The 23,043-nt window shown below is 38.1% G+C and overlaps 1 protein-coding gene across 1 annotated transcript; it reads right to left on the reverse strand.

Moving 5' to 3' along the window:
• Positions 1-175: 175 nt before the first annotated feature.
• LOC110025769 (UPF0678 fatty acid-binding protein-like protein At1g79260) lies at positions 176-18,368 on the reverse strand. The gene is given in 5 exon segments (XM_020726418.1): positions 176-420; positions 13,278-13,346; positions 17,916-18,009; positions 18,011-18,048; positions 18,129-18,368. Coding segments are annotated over 5 exon segments (528 nt in total). The 5' UTR covers positions 18,336-18,368; the 3' UTR covers positions 176-300.
• Positions 18,369-23,043: the final 4,675 nt, after the last annotated feature.

Raw genomic sequence — 23,043 nt, forward strand, 5'->3', positions numbered from 1 at the left:
ACGACCATTACATGTAGGGTTGTTAACGATCCGGTTTCAAGCTGAGAGCATGAAATTCGCTCAAATAGATTTAGTACGACTAACTCAATTTCGAGCTAACCTGACTTGAAATTGAATCGAGCTCGATCTGACTTCAAGCTAACAGAACGAAGGGAACAGAATGAAGGGAACGAGATAATGGAATGAATGGGGTGAGATTTTAGCACTCAAATGTTTATTATCTTCATTATTTACTTTTTCATGCATAAGTCTATGCAATAAAGTGTTCCAAAAACAAAAGGGGATGTTCCCATACATTTCTCAAACCTTTTGGAGCAAAGCTTTAAGATGAGGCTGAAGACTGGTAAGGTTTGTTGCCATTTGGACAATGTATGATAGTTCGCCATTCATGACCTTGAAGACCCTGGTTATTTCCTTCACCTGCCATAATTAAGTCTAAAGTCAAAAGAAAAAAAAGACTTTTCAACAGATGTTCTTATGATTATGGCTCAGGTGGAAGGTTTGTTGTGAAAACATGAAAAAAATTCATTTTCAATTTGAACCTTATGATCATAACAAATTAAAATTCACTTTAATTTGCTTTGAGATGATATACAATACAAATTTTGATTGATTCCTCATATATTGCATTCATCTTGAAGAAAATTCAATGGCTATAAAGCCCAGACTGACAAATATTTGATGAGGATATCCTGATGCAAGAATTTTATAGCATAAAATTGTAATTTCATTTAATTGTATCCATGCAAACACCATTTTTGCAGGATTGTAACCTTAACAATTTGGATTAGACTTTTGATGATGATGATGATGCCTTCAGGTAACTTGAAAACATGTAGTAACAATATCTTTATAAATGGCTTAAATTTAAAAATAACTCCATGTTATCTCAATATCTAGCTCCAAAAGAACTAATGATTCATGCAAAATTAGAAAAAGAAAATGTTTTTGAGTGGCAAATAATATACAAAGATTCCACCCTACATTTCAAATTTTATACAGATATTAAGTGAAGACATCCTACGAACATGAACTTCCATGATTAATAATCTCTCCAAAATAAATATGAACATCTCTTCTCTCAAAAAGATAAGGTATGGCCAATCATAATTTGAAAGTACTAACAATGACTATGATACATAAAGTGGTCAATTTAGCTATAAGAGTGAACCTTTGTCCACTTTGAGGAGCAGCATTTTGCTTGAATTATATATGATTTACGTGGCAGCACAAAGCCTCATGTGACTCAAACGCCAAGCATTTATAATTTCACCCATTAGGTGCAAGTTGTTGGCATCATTTTTTAATGTCACGAGTGTAGGGTGTCCATCAACACGACTCAAGATAGTCTACGGTTCGTCTGTAGCACCCTGTAGCTGAAGAAACCTATCCAGAACTCTCTAGCACTTGTTCGGGGCATGAAGTTAGGGGTGGCAGTGATTTAGCCTTGCCCGGGAGAACCTGCCTTCAGAGGGCCTCATTCAGGACACGGAACATATTCGGTGCCCATTTTGGTCTTTAGAAGTCACCACACGTTCATATGAGTGGCACCCAGGCGCCAGAGGCTCTGAGGCATAGGCTCCAAGCTCAACTTATCGCGTGGTTTCAACCTGCAAGTCCATGGAAACCAGTCAAAATGCCGTATAACCTCCGGTTAACCGCCATGGACCAGGTCTAAAGCCAAAAATGGGAGTTGAGCTCACGTGGGATGCTTCCTAATGGGGCAAGTGGTCAATCCATGCATTGAGCCAAGGGAATATCTTCTCGAGCAGGGACCTTCAGCTAGATCGAACTCCATTTTGTAAAGTTCGGTCTGTGAGAGCTTGGGGAGCTATGGGAGAGCTATGAAGGAGTTTTTGGAGAGATTGAAGAGATATTTTTCCTGATTCTGCTTCCATCTTCCTCTTCCAACTCTTTCATTTTCTTCTTTTTCTTCCTCTTTATTTTCCTTTCTAACCACTATCTCGTCGAAAAAGCCAAAGGAGTTCTTGTGCACTGCCTCGATGGAGTCTCCTTCTTGAGGAGAGCTTCCCATTGTTGGGAGAAGGATCTTCGAGACATCGCTGGAATCTCCTCCTTAATGAGAGTTTCTTCATACTTAGGAGAAGGGTTCACACCAAAGCTCAGGAGTTCGCCAGAATCTCCTCCTTGAGGAGAGCTGCCTCATGCTTTGGGGAAGTACCTTGGCAGCTTGTCTCCTACTGTTGGGAGTGCTTCATCCAGGACACAATTGGACGTCAAGCAACCACCATGGCGGTGAGAATCCTCAAACTCTCGCATTTTTCTTCTTAGAGTCCCTACGTCTGGTTGTTGGAGGATTAAACACTTAGTTTTTGTGTGCTTAGAAGAAACTGATAGGTTAGGGAGACTTTTGCGGACTTTTTTCATACGAATGTGAGCATTTTCCCTAAAACCCTACTACCAAAATTCCTATAAAAGACGAGATTTTGTCAATCTCTCCATTTGTTCGGTGATTTCACTTGAATAGACAAGTGAACTCGAATGATTGGTGGGATGACGCCCCTTTGGTCGTCATTCGCTCGATCACGAATAATTCACCTTGTGGATAAATCCTTCGCTCTATGTCGGGCAAATGGGTGGCAAGCTCTCGTTGCTTCGTGCAATATGGCATTGACACCACTTCCATTTTTAAACATATATCCTATGTGAACGAGTTTGGCTTGCCATTGAGTGTTATGCGTGCATGCCTTTTGCCACATTTTGTGTGTTTGATATTTGTACATGTAGAAATTTGTGTGCCCATTTGTAGCATTTTGTCTATCTCATGTTGATTATGTGCATATTGTATGATTGATCGTGTGATCACTTTGATTCGATCAGCCGCATCGACATGATTGATTGATCACCTTGGGTCTGATCGACCGTTCTGGCCCGATAGACCAATTTTCTTAGCTCGATCGGCCGCCCCGGTCCGATCACACAGTCTTTGGGTTCGATCGGCCGCCCCACTCCAATTACCCAATCTTTGGGTTCGATCGACTGCCATGTGTTGATCACCTGCTTTGGGTCTAATCGGTCGTCCTGACCCGGTCGACTTATTTTCCGAACTCGATCGACCACCCCAGCCCGATCACCCGATCTTTTGGGTTTGATCAATCGCACCGGTTCAATCACTCACATTGAGTCTGATCAGCCATCCCAACCTGATCATTTTTCGAGCTCGATCAACCGATCTTTTGGGTTTCGATCGCACCAGTTCAATCACCCGCTCTGGGTCTGATCGGTCGTCCTGACCCGATCGACTTATTTTCCGGGCTCAATCGACCGCTCTGACCCAATCATTCGATCTTTTGGGTTAGATCAACTGCACTTGTTCGATTACCCACTTCGGGTTCGATCGCACGTCTTGGATTGATCGACTTACCTTTCCTGTTTGACCGGACCGGCCGCCATAACTCGGCCGATCAATCACTTGCATGCTTGTATACTCTTTGCATCATATTGCATGTTTATTTACATGTGTATGAAAAATCTTATTCTGATTTGATGTCTACGACTTGTCATTGCATGTAAAAGTTTTTTTTGCCATGTATGTTTTGCATATGGCATGTTTGGGTGTCTCTTTAAACATCTATGTTTGGGTGTCTCTTTGAACATTCATGTTTATGGTGTCACTTTGAGCACCCCCGCTTGTGGTGTCACTTTGAGCACCACCACTTCTGGTGCCTCTTTAAGTGTCCACACTTGCAAGCGTCCTCCACAAATATGACATTTTATACATGGGGATGGACACTTGCGCTCTTTGGGAGGAGTTGGCTCACTTATAGAGCATCTATCCCACTCCATACGATGCCGCCTAGAGTGTCGTAGTTATTCCACATTGTGTTAAGCACGAGTCAAGCTTCATAGCCACTGAACTCATGTGAGGCACAATGTGTGTCCACTTAGGTGTGTGATTCTCACTTGTAAGTATCGCATCACTTAGCCTATTTGACACTTAATATTTTTGTATGCTTGTCATTTCTGCATGTCGTATGCTTGATATTTCTCATATGTTTGTCGCTTTTATGTATGTTTGACTGTTCTTATGTGTCTATTACATATCTTGCATGTTTGTATGTCTGCTCGGAGAGTGCCTCTCAGGTAAGGAATTAATCCTTTTCATATATATCATTCCACTCGATGCAAACACATTCGTACTTGGTGTCTGCTTGTCGCATGACACCCCGATTCCCCCGGGCAGGCGTAATTCCTCTTTATAGATAGTTTTTTTTTTTGGTTGGTATATCATGTTTGTATCATGTTGCACGTAGCATCCTTACATATTTGCATAATGTGTGTTTCGCCCTTTTGGGCGCCCTTTATGATTGTTTCGTGTTTTCGTCAAACAAATCACAATGTAGGCATTTTGTATGTTTATATGTTTGTCCATTCATCTTGATAACTTGTCCTACTTGTTAGGAGAAAGACCAGTTTGTTGATCGTAATACTCAAACAAGCATTAATAGCGAAGATGTCTCAACGAGCAATGCAAGTTTCTGTGTCAAGAGCAACAAACAATATAACTATACTAAAGATCTAAAAAATTTAAAGCATGTCACTTGATTGATCTAGATCTGTCATTAGTGGTATGTTATTTTAAAATATACAAAAATAGATATTTTTGCTACTATAAGTATTATCCACCTTACTTTAAAAAATTTATATATATGTTAGGCATAAATGAAGCCACCTCTTTTAAATGTCACCCATTTCTTGTGGTGTGCTTTAGATTCCCTATATCTTTAGGACGAATTAGGTGTAGCGACCTCGTCAAAGTCATACGATAACTAGAAACTTTATCCTATGCACTTAGATGATAGTTAAGACACCTTTCATTAGATGGTGTGCTAAGTAGGATTATGATGTTAGGTAGTCTTTTTTATGTTTGGCTAGTATTCTTTGTTGGTTTGGTTACCCTAGTCAAAAATCTTTCTTGCTTGTGTGCTTGATATGCATGATAGCGTATTAGGACATTCTTCTACAAAAAGTTGTGTCTATATATAAGTATATGTACACACACATGTATCATTAAGGGAGAGCACGAAATAATTTCTACTAACATTCGGTTTGCAGTTTTCATTTAGCTCCCACGATGAAAAGACACGGCTCAATGTACGTGCATGTTTGTTGACTTTCTCGTTAACGCGATTTTCATGCAAGTCGAATCCTTTTTATTTTATTTTGTTATGTACCTTTCAGAGTCCTTAGAAAAGTCATTAAGACAATCCTATAGCGGAAATAAGATACGATCACGGGTTCTAAGGCATTTTAAAGCGGAAATCACATGGCGAGGGATCAAAAGCAGCAAATCGTGTCTCGTATGTTAATTCTGCATTTGAAATTGATGCATAGAATTAGAACCGGACATATATATGTGGTGTCCGGGCGCTCTTTTTCCTTTATGGGATATATTGTCAACCCAACAACACTGACATTTGTTATTATTTTATTTGATTTGTTTTATTGCATGTTTACATGCTTGAAATGAATTTCATTATTTTTTTTTGTGGTTGTATGGGAATCATGAATGTAATATATGCTCTTTAGAATTTAAAATGCTAAATTTGCTTTAAAATTTTAATAAAATATTCAAGATAATAAAAATTTTAGGATTAAAATATTTAAGTTTTTAAAATTTGCACTTTTACTTTCTTGTATGGACTTCGGACCGATTTTAAAATGGGTTGCATAGCATGACTATATCCTAAGTCATACAATAGAGCCTCCACAATTAGGACTGTAGTAGAAAACTGCATCATGTTTGCATGTCCTGAGGAGAAGCCCCGGAGCTTCTCCAACCTGACAGACCTGACATAAATTTCTACTTATGTGGTTGTCCAATGAGTTTAGAATGTTAGAGGCTGCCCCGACCCAGATGAGGTGTAAGTCCTTTGTGGATGGTGTTTTTTAGCTTTTGTAGCTGGACCTCTTTTTTCCTTTCTTTCCTGAAACAACTCCACCATTTGTCTGACGAGTGTGAGTTTCACCTCTTAAGCTCCAACTTGTAAGTCATAGGATTAGAGTTTCGTTCTTTTAACATTGGAGCTACCGAGGCCCTCGTGGAAGATACAATTCAAGGATTGCTAACCGTGGATCTCTGGACATGTTGAGTCGACGACCTTCACGACCAAGTTGAAGTAGAGTCCTAGTAGCTTGGGATGACGGGTCTGTAATACCGCGACCCGGCTACCTCTATCTATTTAGGATCACTCTACTACTCTTGTTGTTGAGCCCCTTTGAGCCTTGTCATTCCTTTGACTTCATTGATATCATCTTTATGGTCCAATTACCGATGAGTTGCCACCCGTTTAGAATACGGTGATTCATCATCTGCACTTATGTCCCGGTGAACTATGACATATTAGGATATCCCCGTCAAGATAACTTTAGTTATTTTGTAGGCTTTGTATGCCGACAAACCGCTACTCATTTGAGATGTGAGAGACTCACTCTCTGCCTGATGGCTTAGCGAGAGTTTTGAAGCATTAAAGTGTTCTCATACGAAATAACCAACTTTGATGACCTATTCTCCAGGTTCATGATAATATAAGCAAAACTTATTTTATCAAGAGTATTCCTAGGTATCCCCAAAGATGAAATTAACTAGATGGATACGTTCCTCTAGGAGACTCTTGACCCCAGAACAAAAATGTTTTTTTTATTCTCTGGTTACAGGAAGTTTATGTAGAGATTCTCTTCGTGGATGTTGTGTTTCGAGATACTTCTGTCCGATCTTGTTCGGACGTATACTCTTGACCCATCACACGATGAATACCCATATATAAACCTTTTGTTTATTTCTTTTTATTTGTTTACATATTTGTTGTTGTATATCCTTCTTTTCAAATTCTCTCATCTTCGAATCATTGATATGATTCGGTAGTGAGATCTATTCAAATAATGAAATTATATAAAAGCTGATGACTCCAAACTAACGACTCCAAGTCTTAAAAAAAACCTAGAAAACAAATTTGGCGACTTCGTTGGAGAATGAGTCTCTCTCTCCACACTAAGAGTTTCGTTTTTATTCCGGCATTATAGCCTCTCTCTCCATGTTTAGAGTTTGCTCATTATTGTGACTTGGTTTTTTTCTCTCGAGCCACTTGTTGAGCTTTTTGTGAAGCCTTGGTTTTCAGTCCATACGTCAGTTGATATGGTTAGTAGCTTGACGTATTATGTCTGGCTTTCTCACCCTCAACAGTTCGGTTGATACAGTCGCATGCAACTGTGTTGTTATACTGTTTTTTTACGATTGGTTTTTCTTGAAATTTCCTTTTTGTTAATCGTTGTCTCTTTTTGCTTGTTAGTTATTTCAAGCACCTAGTCAGGATTACCTTATGTAATCCTACGTCTTCTGAAGCTTATGCTCTATGCACACCCCCTAGAAAACGAAGTCATGCCCACATACTCACTCCTGTTTAAGTGGCTCGCATCAACCCCGTCCCTTCTGCGAAGAAGAGTCCGGTGCCCGATGGGTGATGCACCGCGGCGCCCATCAGTCTTCTCCAAGCTGTCGGGTCGTCAATTCATGTTTTCACGGATCTCCCTGCTTCCGACAGGCCAGTTTTCTGATAGCACTTTTGTTGTTCTTACTTCCCCTGCTACGGTCCTGGACTCTGTTGTCCTGATTCCCTCTGAGGTTGATTCTACTCCTAAATTGGGCAGGAGAGCCCAGAACACCCGAAATAGGTTGTTCAAGGCTCAGCAGCAGGTTTCTAACTCCATTGTTTCGATTCTAGTTCAGGTAGAGTCTCAGATACCCTTAGCTGAGAACCCTTTCGTTGTACTTTCTGATTGTGAGGAGTACGACCCCGCCAGAATAGCTAGGAGGGCTCCCCTTCCTCGTGCGAGTGTGGGCTGCCTCGGGCATGCCGTTCAGATTAACAAGGTTACCACAAGCCTTCTTTCTAAGAAAATTGTCGGGGTTGACTTCTCTCCGAGGGGAAAAGGGCCTATTTCTGAGAAGAAGCTCCTCGCTCGATTCTCTGAGACATCCAGGCGGATCGTGCAAGAGTTTCTCTACTTCCCCCACACCCGGGTCGTCGTAGCAGGTGATGGGCTTCAATCAGTCAATGTCAATCCACTGCTCAGTCGGGGTGTTTACCCTTCGTTGTGCCGACTGTTGAGCCCGCTGGGAAGTTGCTAGGAACCTCTGGTGTAATGCTCAGTGCAAACGCACCAGAGTTCATTCATGTTGTTGTTAGGTTCACTGTTGCAGCAGCGCAGCTCGCATCTGATGTACATATTCCTGATATGAATAAAAAGAAAAGTATCGTTGCTTATGTTTATTCTTCGCCTTCTTCTTAGAAGCAAAGTCAACACTTCTTTTGTTGGTGGAGGGAGTTTCAGGGCATATCCTCGAAGACATTCTCATTACGTGTATCAAAACAACTATTTGAGGATGGGATATTGTCTCAACGAATATAGGAGGCAGTGGGTTCGAAAGGTCCTCACCTCTTCTATTGAGGCTCCAACTCTGATTGTGGAGGCAGTTGAGTCAATCCCGGAGGGGGTTGTCCCTTCCGTAGATTGTGTCTCGGAGCCATTACAGAGTGACCCCGGGGTGGAGCCCGAAATCAATCCTGAGGATGACCAATCCGGGGATTATTCTAATATTCTGGACTACCTCTTGGATATTCCAGAGGATTTGCTTGAGGTCGTCCTCCTCAGTGAGAAACTCTGTGATTTTGAGATGGTCACTTGTCGGGTCATGACTATGCCACACGAGCGCAGAGCTCGAATATTGAGGGCCAAGCCACTAATCCCGTCGAGGATGATCATCATGAGATTATTGAAGCCCATGGTGGCCCCGTGGTCGATCAAGGGGATCAGAGAAAGAGTAATATCATTGCTCATTTACAGGCTCAAATCGTCCTCCTTGCTGTCCAGATAGCAACATTGCAAAGGCGAGAGGGCATAGCCCGACATTGTTTCTCCCCTACTTAGGGTGAAACACAGCCTACCGCTCCTACTGTGCCTCTAACACCTTCCCGGAATATCCATGCCGCTTCCTGTGGTGTTGCACAACATAAGCACATCCTTTCTGACTCACACCTACAGTCTCTCGTCGACGCCAAAGTCAACACTGCTTTGGCGGCCCAGCAAAGTGAGACCTTTGTGCGACGAGGTAGAACATATCCCGTGGCGTAGGAATATATTTGTACCCCTTCATTTCAAAAGATTTGAGGACTTTGGCAATCCTCGCCAACACATGACCCAATTAGAGCAATTTGTTGCAATATTGACAACAATGATGCACTTTTGTTTCGTCTCTTTATTACCAGCTTAGTGAAGCTCGATTTTGAATGGTATATCGATCTACCCAACGGCTCATTCAAGACCTTCACTGAGTTGGAGGATGCGTTTGTGAAACGCTTTGTGGGAGCACACCACCAAGTCACTATGAATGACTGACTATTAGCTCGATAGAGTCCTATTAAGCCCTTGTTGAAGTTCATTATTCGGTGGAGCAATTTGAGTTTGCAGTGTGAGCCACAATTGTAGGAGCAACAAGAAATCGCATTCCTCATGGGCAAGATAAAACGCCCTATTTCAGTCTTATTGAATATGAGTTCAATTAAAACTTTTGAGACTTTGATTGAGAAGGTGTCTAGCTGCAAAATAAAGCAGACGCATTAGCCTTTAAAGATACTGAAAATGCCAAGGGCCAAAAGCGCTATGTGGCTCCTTCGAGGAAGAATGAAGAAAGTTTAGCTCTTTCGACATCTAATTGGAAGCTAAAAAAGCCTGTCATGTTTGTCGAGCAAGCTCGCCCGCTTTCTTAGAAATGGAAATCCCAATCTCTTGAGCAGAGGAAGTCTAAGGTGTATTCCTTTAGGAATGATTGTCTTTGGAAGATGCTCAAGAACCTGATTAAGCAAGGGATGCAACTCCCACCGCCGAGGAGACCCCACGAGTTGGAGAAGACCACGGGCCAAATTTCTGCCCTTATCATATACATTACGGGCATGTCCTTGAGGAGAGTTATCCTTTCAAGAAGTGGTTTGAGGCTCGCTACAAAGCTGAGAGATCGAGATATCATATCAGTACCTAGAGTAACCCCATGGGAAGGGATTTGCAAAGATGGTAGCAGTTGTTTCAATTTTCAGCTTTTATGATGATTTTTCTTCTTTTGTTTGTAATTCAAGAGTGGAATGTAATGCTCCTTTTGACACACTTTATGATTATGAAGCAATGAAAGAAGAATATGTTGATTACTTCTTTGTGTTTCATCCCTTTATGGTGGATGCTCATGACATAGATGATGATGAAGATGGAGATGGGCAATACCTGTTATTGCCCTCCTTGAGTAACATGTACCACATTTGTGACGATCATAGTGATTTATGTAGTGACACATGTGAGTCCTATGGCCATTAAGGCATCATTGATGAGCTTTCTGTTTCACTAAAGTTGATCCCTCTGGGTCCCTTAGTAAGAATAACCAGGAAGTCCGCTTTAGAAGCAGCAAATTGCTTCCTTCTAGAGTTGTTGTAGCCAAGTATAAGGAGAAAGGGAAAGATATTATCACCTGAGAGGTGAATAATCATTCCGAAGTCCCAAGTGAATGAGCTAAATAGCCTTCCAAATTTGAAGACTATAATATGATGGCACACCTCAAAAGGTTGTCAGCTGCTTTGAGCACTTATGATGCACTTTTTCTCTCTTCCGAGCTAAGAGAAACCTTGATCAGAGCTCTTCACGGGCCCAAGGCCTTCAACGCATATCATACGGAAGAGAGGATGACGGAGGCGGTTATGCTGTCGGATGTAGTTATCGATACCTTCACTGAGGAAGACTTGTTTTTGGGTACTACAGGCCACAACCGTCATCTACATGTGTCGACTGGAATATACGACTCTCCGTTAAACCGTATCTTGGTTGATTCCGGCTCTTCGGTGAATATCATCAGTGTCCGTATGATTGAACTGTTGCCTTGAGCATGAGGAGATTATGCTCTGATAGGATTATACTCAATGGTTTCAATGAGAAGGATCAAAAGACCCTTGGCTCTAGCACTTTGCATCTCCAATTTGGAGCTACAAGAGCAAAGCCAAATTCCATGTGATCGATGGGAATACGTATTTGCACCCATGGATCCATGAGTATAGGATGATACCTTCCACCATCCACCAGTGCATCAAATACATGCATGGAGGGGAAGAGTTTTCCATCGCCGGGGACATTCAACCCTTTTCCATTATGTGAGAGTTTTTGATGATGCAGAGTACTATGAATATGAGCCCTCCCCTTGCTACCTTCTGGTTAAAGGCAAGGAGGTAAGGAAGTAGAAGGAAGGGCTTTGTATCCCCATAGCTTCGAAGTGTGAGCCTAGGATCCCCATCTTGTCTTCAGATAAGATGGTAGATCGAAGCCGTATCAGATTCCGAGTCTGAGCTAGATGAGGAGTTGCTTGTGAGCAGTTCGAGGAGCTTGCATGGATGCAGCCAGAAAGACATTGATGAGGATATACATCTGCTACCCTCAATGGGCATGGTCCCTCGTTTATTCAGGCTCTTTTTGTCAGATGAGGTGTTGAAAATTGACCCTATACCACGAGGTCAATGTAGGGTATGAGATCATCAAATAGACAGTCAACTTATCCACAATAGCTTATTATTAAACTATAGCTGCCCCAAACATACCCTAAGTCAAATCAAACATAAAATTTAAGGATATAAAAATAATGAATAAAATAGGGTAAGACAGATCAAGAGAATTGCTAAGTTCAAAAAAATCAAATAGCTTAACCACTCTATAGTTCAACAAGACAAAACCCATCCAAGACAACCAAAGAACACCTCATAGCAATAGAATAATGGATCCTAACATCATTTAGCCACTATAAAAGCTCAATCCGACCAAAAACGAGAACAACAAAACTAAGACAAAGTAGAAGTTAGAAGTAATAACTTGAGACACCTTCAAGGCACTGTAAAATATCTTCAAGTACTGAAACTAGTATTGCTAGTAATCCATTAACATCCTTGACATTGGTTACGTGAGATCCTGAGATGGAGAAAAAAAATCAAAAGAAGTGCTGATATATTTGAAATCCAATAAAAAATCCATAAACCCCAATATCCACTAAAAAGGAAGATTCAACCTCCCATTCTCCTGACATGAGCAATAGCCTAAATAATTAAGATTGGAAAGAACCAAGAAGGGGTCCTACTCTGAAAAGGAGACCATCCTATAAAACTTCCATATATATCAAATATTAAAAGGCAATAGGATTTTAGAAATAGAGTTCAAACATAATAAGAACAAAAGAGATACTTATCACACAACTTGTCTCTCTCTCATAAGTCTAGTGCATCCTTAACTCACCTCTCATCGAATTAGTCGCAACCATTGATCTATCCTTCCTATATTCTTAAATATCAAATTTAAGGATGCCAGCATATTTTGGTGCTCTTGTTGACAGCATTGTTGGAATGAGAAAAATATTATCTACAGAGGATGAGACAAGAGAGCCTTCTATACCTCAAGGAGAAAAGCAAAACACACTCAAAGAAAGAATTAGTATAAGATTTTAAGGGTTTCACTTGGATCATAAATCCAAAACAGAGAATCACAGTTTTTATTCTAGATTTGAGGACCTACAAGGATGCGAGCCTAGGCTAATTTGATAACATCAGTTCTTCAGCTCTCCTTGTATATAATTAAAGCCTAAGACAGACAGAACACCAATTACCAAAGTTACTAAAATGACTACAGAACAATGCAATCTAAATTCTTGGTCTTTTTTTTTTTTTAATTTATGGCATTTTAGTTGGACAACCTATGCATATCTTTCACTAAGAAGAAAAAGTATAATGGGCTCATATGTAATTCTTCATACTATATATATATATATATATAAGGAATGGTCAGAGGCTATTATACGAGCCTCCAACCACTCCTAATGTGTCTATCAATTTGAGTACCACCTCCTTAAGGTCAATTGTGTTAGGGGGATTTGAACCCCCAACCTAAGGAGTTTTACACCGAGGAGGCCAACCAACAAGCTGAGGTACGCAGCACACACACACACAGATATATATATATATATATATATATAGACACACACACACACACACGAGGAATACTTATTTCAACTATGCATGGTGAATGCATCTTATTTATATGACCTTCCATATTTTATTGGAAGCGTATAGATTTGAAATTTTTACATAGTAAAACACTAAGAAAAGGTCTAGGAAACTAAAAATAAATGTTACTTGATTAGACAAGTAATATATCATAATTTAAACAGCTATTTTTTTATCTACCTTTGATGCATTTCCAACAAGCTCACTTTGCAGCATGACAAGCTTGTTTTCTGCATCGTATGAACCCCTCTGCAAATTGACAAAAAATCATATCAAATTGAATGCCAGCCATGTGGTAGAGTGGGTGGCAATAATACATGAAGCTCCTCCGTTAGAAACTGGCTATTCTTAAGAAAAAAAAGAACATTCTTAAAATCATGAATTTGATAACTTTAAAAAACATGAAAAATAGCAATCCAAAGCTAAAAAAAGTAAGTTATTCCTCTCCCTCTCACCCTTATCCCTCGAAGCTTCAAACTTTCTTAACTACTGCATAGCGGGAAATGGAATTAATCTGTATAAAATCGAGAATTCAATTTTGTTTGTTAATTGCGTAACACGGTAGATAAATAACAAATACTGAGTAGGCTTGTGAATGATCAAATTTTGAGTCGAACTGGGTTAGGCTTGAAATCAGTTTGAACATATTTGAATGCAGCTCAAAATCAGCAAATGGCTCATGGCTCATTGTATTCGATTTCGAGCCAAGCTCGGCTCAAAATTGAATACAACTCGTTCTAGCTCGAAATTGAAAGGAGCAGAGAAAGCTTAAATTGAGCTCTTTGGATCTGTTCAAGCTTGAAAATCAAAACGAGCTAGTTAATTTCAATTAAGCTAACTTAAAATGAATAAATAAAATAAAATAAAAATATAATCGCCTATATATTCTAAAATTTCATTTAGCAATCTATCATATATATATATATATATGTATGTATATATATATATATATAATGTAATTTTTATAATTAAAACAAAAGCTTTTGAGCCAATCTCAAGACATTTTAATACGATCTGTGTATGGCTCAAAATTGACTCAAAAAAATTTCAATCCATAATTTTGGCTCATAGCTCGGCTCACTTCGATTACATCGCGATTTAAGCCAAATTTTGAATTGATTTTCGAGCAATGAACAATCTCCGAGCTAAATTCTTAGCCCTAATCTTGAGCCAATACCATAGTCTGTGCAATCAACTAAAAATAAAAAGTTATCATGCTCATCAACAAAAGAACACCCGACACTTAAGACGGTAAATGAGGAACAAAGTGAATAAGAATTGAGACCAATTTGTGTAATTCCCCTTTAGTAATAAAAAAGTGACAAGTTGATAACAAGTGCCTCTTACCTCCCTAGGAGTATTAATAAGCATTTAAAAGAATGGCTTTTTGATATTTTAGTGAAACGTATGGTGGATGGTGAGATATATGCCTCAAGAAATTGATTCAGGCAATATTAGTTAGTGTGAAATAGGCAGGCACTATATATTACATATAATGTTACATAAACTAAATTTGAATGAGCTAGCTACACTATTAACAAAGTCAACTAGAACATAAACAAGACTAACCATTGGAAAATCAACTACAAATTTATTTCAATTTAGGGCCCGTTTGGGGCAACTTATATGTGCCCCGCCTCACCATTTAGAAAACACGTTTTGGCAGGTTATCCGAAAATGCAGTTGGGTTTTTACACTAAACGCAGGCTGCAAGTCGAACCCCACGGGTCGTGTTTCAGGATAAGCTGCTTATCTGGATAAACACAAGCTGTCTCAAACACACTCTTAGTCTAACAATTATTACAAGATCACATAAGTTTAAACAGAGGAGTTGTGAATTGGGAGGCTCATCTACAAGAGACCAACCCTAGAAAGACCCGACCTAACAATTAGGCTTAACTTGAACTTTTTAAAAATCAAATTCAAGCATGAATGTTAGGTTGGGTCTTTCCAGCACACAATAGAATCTCAAAAAAAAGCTTGAATTGAAGCTTTAAACCAATGTTGCAAAGGAGAGCTCGGTCACATGCATAGAGGAGAGAGAATCTAGCCTACCTTCAAATCCAAGGGAGTAATTAAAGGGTTTGAAGTTTCCGTTTCCAAATTTCACTCTCCTTAAAGCGAGGCCAACCATTATTACATCAAGGGAATTTTGATTTTCAAAATATGGATTATTATGAGTTTAATGGGAATAAGTTTAAACAGAGAAGTTGTGAATTAGGAGGCTTATCTAAAAGAGACCAGCCCTAAAAAGACCCGACCTAATATTTAGGCTTAACTTGGACTTTTGAAAAATCAAATTCAAGCCTGAATGTTAAGTCGGGTCTTTCCAGCACACAATAGAATCTCAAAAAAAGCTTGAATTGATGTTTTAAACCAATGTTGCAAAAGAGAGCTTGATCTCATGCATAGAGGAGAGAGAATCTAGCCTATTCAAATCCAAGGGAGTAATTAAAGGGCTTGAAGTTTCTGTTTCCAGATTTCACTCTCCTTAAAGCGAGGCCAAGCACTATTACACCAAGGGAATTTTGATTTTCAAAATATGGATTATTATGAATTTAATGGGAATAAGTTTAAACAAGATCACATAAGTTTAAACAGAGAAGTTGTGAATTAGGAGGCTCATCTATAAGAGACAAGCCTTAGAAAGACCCGACCTAACATTTAGGATTAACTTGGACTCTCAAAAAATCAAATTCAAGCCTGAATGTTAGGTTGGGTCTTTCCAGCACATAATAAAATCTCAAAAAAATCTTGAATTGAAGTTTTAAACCAACCTTGCCAAGGAGAGCAAGGTCACATGCAAGAGGAGAGAGAATCTATCCTACCTTCAAATCAAAGGCGCTAATTAAAGGGTTTGAAGTGTACTTTTCCAAATTTCACCCTTCTTAAAGCGAGGCCAGACACTATTACACCAAGGGAATTTTGATTTTCAAAATATGGATTATTATGAATTTAATGGGAATAACAATAAACATGTGATAGACTGTAAAAAAAATGTAATAAAATAACAAAATAAGATAAATGACTTGTTAGATAATATATACTATTATTATCTTTATCTTTTTCTGATAAAGAAGAGAGAGCTTTGAAATGAAAGATGGGAATGGGTAGTTTTTTATGGTGTAAGGAAATAGAAAAGAAGCCCTTGAAGTTGGTTGACGATACAAGAGAGACTTCGACAAAGCCGCTTTTAGATATTTGTCGAGAGGTTCAATTGGGGTTAGGCTAGTTTGTGTCGATATTTGATAGAATGGATTCAATTGGGGTTAGGCTAGTTTGTGTCGATATTTGATAGAATGGAGCTTATGGGTTAATGTGTGGGGAATATAATGGGATGAAGAATCAGTTATGTTGAGTTTAAGACGTGGTGAAGTCATGAAAATAAGAAAATGAGGTTGTCAAGGGGTGTTGACGTCTGTAGAAGACCTAGAAAATAAGAGTATAATTTGCACTGTTTTGAGAGGGCTGACAAGGAAAGAGGCTTCATTTACACCGATTAAAAGAGTTGGGTCCGTGTCAAAAAGGCAGGTAGATGTGAAGGAAAAATATCTTAGCAGATAAATCCAACTCACATAATGAAAGGAAGTAGAAAGACATCAAGCTAAATTTAGAAGATAACTCTTCAATTTTCTTTTCAAATCACATATCTATAATTTCATTACGTCTCCTTCGACTTTGAAAGGCAATAAATACATTTCACAATAAAATATAAATCACATAAAAGAAGGCAAAATATATAACCATTAAATGTGATAGGATTTTGAAGAGTAGTGAAGATACTATATTTTCTTTTTCCTCTAAACCAAGTTACAACATTTCCCCTTAGGAAATATTTGGGACAAACATAATTAAGGTTAATATAGCTTACCAAATACAAAACAAACAATAAAGAAAAGACGTGCAATATAATACGAAACACAATAAAAAGAATAAAATCGAAATAAGAAACTTCCTCCGATAGCTTTCACAAATTAATCATATGAGGTCCATATCCTAATAGGAATAGAATTTCTCACACTCTCTCAAGCTAGGTCATAAATGTTGTAAAGACCCAGCTTAGTATTCAAATCATTGAAGTTGTCTGGAGGTAGAATTTCCTGAAAACATTTGCGACTTGAAGATGAGTTAAAATGTAGATTAAGAGGGTGTTTGGTTGCCTATAAGATTTGTTTTAAATAGGATTTAGTAAATTTGATACATTCAAATTTATCAAATCCAGAAATAGTGTTTGGTTCAACTTAAGGTTAAATCTATTAAATTTGTTTGTCATGTTAGGCATAAATCAACTCCTATAATTTTCTTCTTATGCTAAATCCGTTAAATCCACATAATAATCAATTTAATAAATATGAATTTAAGTTTAATGAAGTAATGAAAGAAAAAAATAATTGGATTTAGCGAAGTTCGGATTGAAAGTTGACAATTTTTTTGGTTTGGATGGATTTATGTTAAATAGTGTGTAAATCTTGCTCAAATTCAGCTACCAAACACGCCACAAGTGAATAATGTCACCATTGATCCTTTTACGGATAAAATGTCTATCAATCTGAATGTGTTTGGTCATGTCATGATGCACGAGATTCTTTACAATACTAAAAAAGACTTGACCGTCACAAAACAACTTTTAAGGGATTGACTGTGGAGCATCTCAACTCATTTAGTAATTTGGATCCACATTGTCATAAATCCCAAAGCAAGTGCCCGGTGCTTGGAATTGCTCTCAATGGTGATCAATACAATATGATATTCAAAAGATTTAGGCAACTAATTTGAGCCAGTTTAGAGGAATATGAGCAGACAAGTAGCGATTAGCACCTGGACCTCGACTAGGCCGGTACTTTGGGCGATGACCACTTCGATGGAGCCATCCGGCTTCGGCCGCCAGTAGCCGCTCTCGGCATGCACGGGCTCTGAGCTTCCATGTTTTCTGGCTATACGCTATCACTGGCTGTGCTCCAGCAACAAAAGGAAAAAAAAAGCGTAGTATTAGATGGGGAAGAATTGTGGGGAGAGCCGGAAGAGAGAGACCTTGCCGGAGTGGTTGAAGAGCAATTCTTCTGCGTAGACGAAAGAGTTGATGGTGGGAAACCCGCCTTCCCCCTGGCCTCGCCATTTCCCAAGCAGAAACGAGAGAGGAGCTATAGCGGGGTGTAGCGGCGGAGGCTCCGATGTAGGATCAACTCCTTCCATTGCCCTGGCTCTTACTCTCTCTCGAATTTGAGTACCAAGAATCATAGCAACCTATGAACAATTTAATAAAGATGCCTCTAAAAACCATTTTAACCTAATATTTAAGATCTTCAGCTTTAAACTAAGGGGGTGTTTGATGGGCAATTTAAATATCATCATGAATAGGTTAGATAAATTCATGGTTAAGTTAAATCAAAGTTTTGCTTTTTTTCATTTATTAAATTTTGATTTAGTAAATCCACTTATTAGCTGGATTTAACGGATCTAGTTTGGGGAAAAAATATTTCAAATAGATTTATGTTAAGCACATCAAATGGGTTTAATTGGATTTAATCTTAATTGAACGAAACATTAATTTAGATTTTATAATATTAATAAAAAAATATTTCAAATAGATTTATGTTAAACACATCAAATGGGTTTAATTGGATTTAATCTTAAGTGAACGAAACATTAATTTAGATTTTATAATATTAATATTTAATAAATCCATATTTACTGAATCTTATTTAAATTAAATTTGGCTTGCAGCCAAACAACCACTTAAGAGTCCATGTGGTCTACCTAACGACTATATGGTCAACATGTTGACCATATGGTCAACTTAGCATCATATGGTCAACCCTATGTCTAAATGAATCCATGTGGTCAATCCTATGGTCATGTGATTAACTCAACCACCATGGGATTAATTTTATACTTTTTTTTTATTTAATTAATCAATTATTTATTTATTTGGAATGAATGTCATGAAGGAATTAGCCTAAGCCCAACTCTAAGGACATCCAAGTTCACATGGCCCAAAGCCAATTCTAATGGGTTACCCATTATCCAAAGACTACCCATCATGACACGGTCAACCCATTAACCCCATGTAAACCCAAAATTAGCCTTTGAAAAGTCAAATGGTGGGCTCAATATGAAAGAGGGCATGTGTCACCTTACATGGCTCCTATCTCAAACCTCTTTGGACCAAGCTAGGGTGGTCAGGCCAACCCAACTCTGAACACATTATCCACATTTTCCTTCCTCTGATGAGCTCAAAGCTCCTTCAAACCATCTCCTTCCCCATGCTTGTAGCCATGATGAACATACCTTGAGAAAAGGAAAATTTGACAATCCATGGCTAAGATCAATCCCTGAGATCATCTGAAGCTCTCTGAGCAGCCAGCCATCTCCTGCAATCAACCCAAGGCTTCTTCCTAGTCTTTAATGGCTACAAAAGGGGCAAACCTAAGAGCTTGAGCACATGACCAAACTCCCTGTAAAGCCTCCAAACTCTCTTGCTCCCAAAATTGTTATCCATCCGTTAGGCAGTTGATCCTCAAATCCTTTTAGAAAACCTAATTTCTTAAACCAAAACAAGGAACTTTTTGGGGTTTTACATCAACTTCCTCAAATCTCAAACCTAAGCATCCCAAAAGCTTCCCCAAACCTCACAACAATAATCCCAATCAAAATTAAGTCATCCCGCAGCCTCTAACATATTCCAAGTCCAAACCGAGCCACCATTTGGTCTTGATCATAAGTGGAGCCTATTTCAATCCAAATTGAGTTGGGGGGAAAGCTTCATGAGGTGATAGCAATCGTGTCTGACAAGCCCAATTAAGATCACACCTCCATGGACTAAGTATGGATCAAGAACCCTAAAAATTGCTTCGGGTTTGGTCTTTTATGAAACAAATGAAAATGTTAGGCTTAATAAACAGTATGTATAGCTTCGTATTGAGTAGATAAAACTATAGGAACAAACCCCAAGTGTTTACATTGAGAGTCAAGGGAGATCTCAGGGTTTGAATGTGAACAACTATCGTGCCTTCATCCCTTGGGGATGATGAGCTGATGTCGTACATTTCTGTGTATTGGAAATGGAAGGCTACGATTGGCTCACACCAACAAACCGTAAAGGAAGATTGGACCAAGCCGCAGGCCACCTTGGCTCCCTCGTGGAAAGCGTTGCGTACCAGGAGACATCACGTGGGATTTGGACGCTACCAAGCATAACGGGGTCGCCACGCGTTTAAGTGGATAAATTAGATTTTCCAATTTATTTTAAAATAGAAAAATGCTTAATAATTCAAAGTTACATAACTTTGTGTAAAAAAATCATAAAAATAAAAGAAAAATATCCTGAACTTAGTAAACCAAGGAGAAGATAATAAAAATAAAATGAAAATAAATTAATTTTAATTAATTAAATACTTTGAGTATTTTAATTATTAAAAATTAAATATAAATCCAAAATTTATGAATTTTGTAGGGATTATTCCTCCCGTCTATGTGAATGTTCTCTGATTTTTTTCGAAGTTAGGGGATGTCCCTAAAATGAACATAACCAAATACCACTACTTTTGTAATTAATTTAAGAAAATAATTATGAAAAATAAAAAAAAAATGGAAATTGAAATTGGCAAATGGTTAGAAAATTTAGGATGGTAAATTTAAACGCTAAAATAATATTTTCACTCTTGAAAACCCTAAAAATGAAAATATTTTAAATCCATGGGTAAAAATGTAAAAATCAAAAAAATATTTCTTGCCTCAAATTGTTCCTTAAGCCAAATTAAAACATTAACCCAAAGATCTTAGGGATATAACATCATGGTTATCCCCTGACCATGGAAACACTCCTTTGATCTAGGGTTTACTTAAACTTGAGCCTAGGTATGGGTAAGGTTTAATCCCATTCGAGCTTAACCTAAATGAACTTCTAATTGGACTCGACCCAATTGAAGTTAAGTCTGAACCTCAAACTTGACTTACCTTACTTTGGTTAGGCTTAATCTAAACCCTAAAATGTTGGGTCTACCCATCATAGACCCAACTAAACTCTAAAGTGTTGGGTTTACCCATCTTCAACCCAACTAAAGCCTAAATATTGGGTCTAACCCATATTAGACCTAATCTAAACTCAAAGCCTAGGTCCAACTTAACTTAAACCTTACCCTAAATGTTGGGTCTAACTCATATTAGACCTAACCTAAATTAAAAGCCTAGGTTTAACCTAACTTGAGCCCAATCCCAAATGTTTGGCCTAAACAATGCGAAACCCAATCTACACCTTAAACCTAATTAGGTCTAACCTACATTAGACCTAATTAACCTATTAAGGCTTACTTAAATTAAACTTAATTATCTTTAAACCTAATTAAGTTTAACCTGCATTAGACCTAATTAACATATTATGTCCTACTTAAATTAGACTTAATTAATCCTTAAACCTAATTAGGTATAACCTACATTAGACCTAATTAACCCATTATGTCTTACTTAAATTAGACTGAATTAATCCTTAACCCCAATGCGGTCTAACCTACATTAGACCTAATTAACCCATTAAATATTACTAAAATTAGACTTAATTAATCTTTAAACCCTAATGAGGTCTAACCTACATTATGCTTAATTAACCTATTAAGTCTTACTTAAATTAGACTTAATTGATCTTTAAGCCCTAATTAGGTCTAACCGACATTTGACATAATTAATCCACTAAGTTTTACTTTAAATCAGACTTAATTGATCCTTAAACCCTAATTAGGTATAGCCTACATTAGACCTAATTAACTTATTAATTCTTACTTAAATTAGACTTAATTAATCTTAAACCCAAATTAGGCCTAACCTACATTCGACGTAATTAACTTATTATGTCTTACTTAAATTAGACTTAATTCACCTTAGACCCTAATTAGGTCTAACCTGCATTAGATCTAATTAACCCATCAAATCTTACTTAAATTAGACTTAATTAATATTTAAACCCAAATTAAGTAAAGCTACCCTCCCTTGCAATAAATTAAGTGGAGTGAAGGAAAAGAAAAGTTGCAAATTGTAACTAAGGCTAGTGACAAATGGGAGAAACTCTCTTATTTACCCTCTCTCGAGTGCATAAAGAAGTTTGGTTAAACTGATTTTAATTCTTTAAACCCCAATCTGAACACATCAAATATTATTTCCCTAACAATTGCATCTCCCTATAGTGTACTTGGTTCCTACCCTATACTTCAACATGAATAACCTAGTTGTTCTTCCATAGCTCTCCCGAGTCATTATGGGTCACAACATATTTTAACTAATCACTTGGCCAGAATGAAAAATAAATTACTCATCACATTAAAGATTTTACAAACAATTTTAAAAGCATTCCTCTGTCTGGCAATTTCATATCGTGTTGAATAACTCTCATCTTCGTGTGGAACAACTGCTAAAAATTGCTCAGGAAGTTTCTGGCACCCAGGCTCTCTATCTGGCAATTTCATATGGGCTCCTAAACGCCAAAAACACTAGTGCTAAGGCGATTGGGTAGTGGCACATTGGCGCCCACTAAGCGTCAGCCTCTCGGGTTCCCAGTATGGGACTGGTGGCTAGGCGCCCAAGAATCCTAGCGTCTAGGCACTCGTCTACTGTGTCCTCCATAGCTCCAAATCACCTCAATTTTGCTCCATTTCTTCTCCACTTTGCTCCACTCCTAACACCTATTGTACCTGCAAGAAAAATATAAAAATACATTTCTTTAAATTGTAATTTCATCCATAAGCATATGCAAAACATAGAGGAAATTCAACTTTCTTTACTAGAAATCATTCACCACTATCAACTAGCAATAAATTGTATAAAAAAGAAAAATACCTTTGTATCAATTGTATGATTCTGATGGACCTTCTTACTTCTGTAGCAGGTGTCAGAGGAACTTCTTGTGCTTCATTAGATTGAGCACATTTCCTCTCTCTATCCTTCTAATCCTCAAATA

This window comes from Phalaenopsis equestris, unplaced genomic scaffold, assembly GCF_001263595.1.
Source record: "Phalaenopsis equestris unplaced genomic scaffold, ASM126359v1 Scaffold000329, whole genome shotgun sequence".
In the NCBI taxonomy this organism is placed as follows: domain Eukaryota; kingdom Viridiplantae; phylum Streptophyta; class Magnoliopsida; order Asparagales; family Orchidaceae; genus Phalaenopsis; species Phalaenopsis equestris.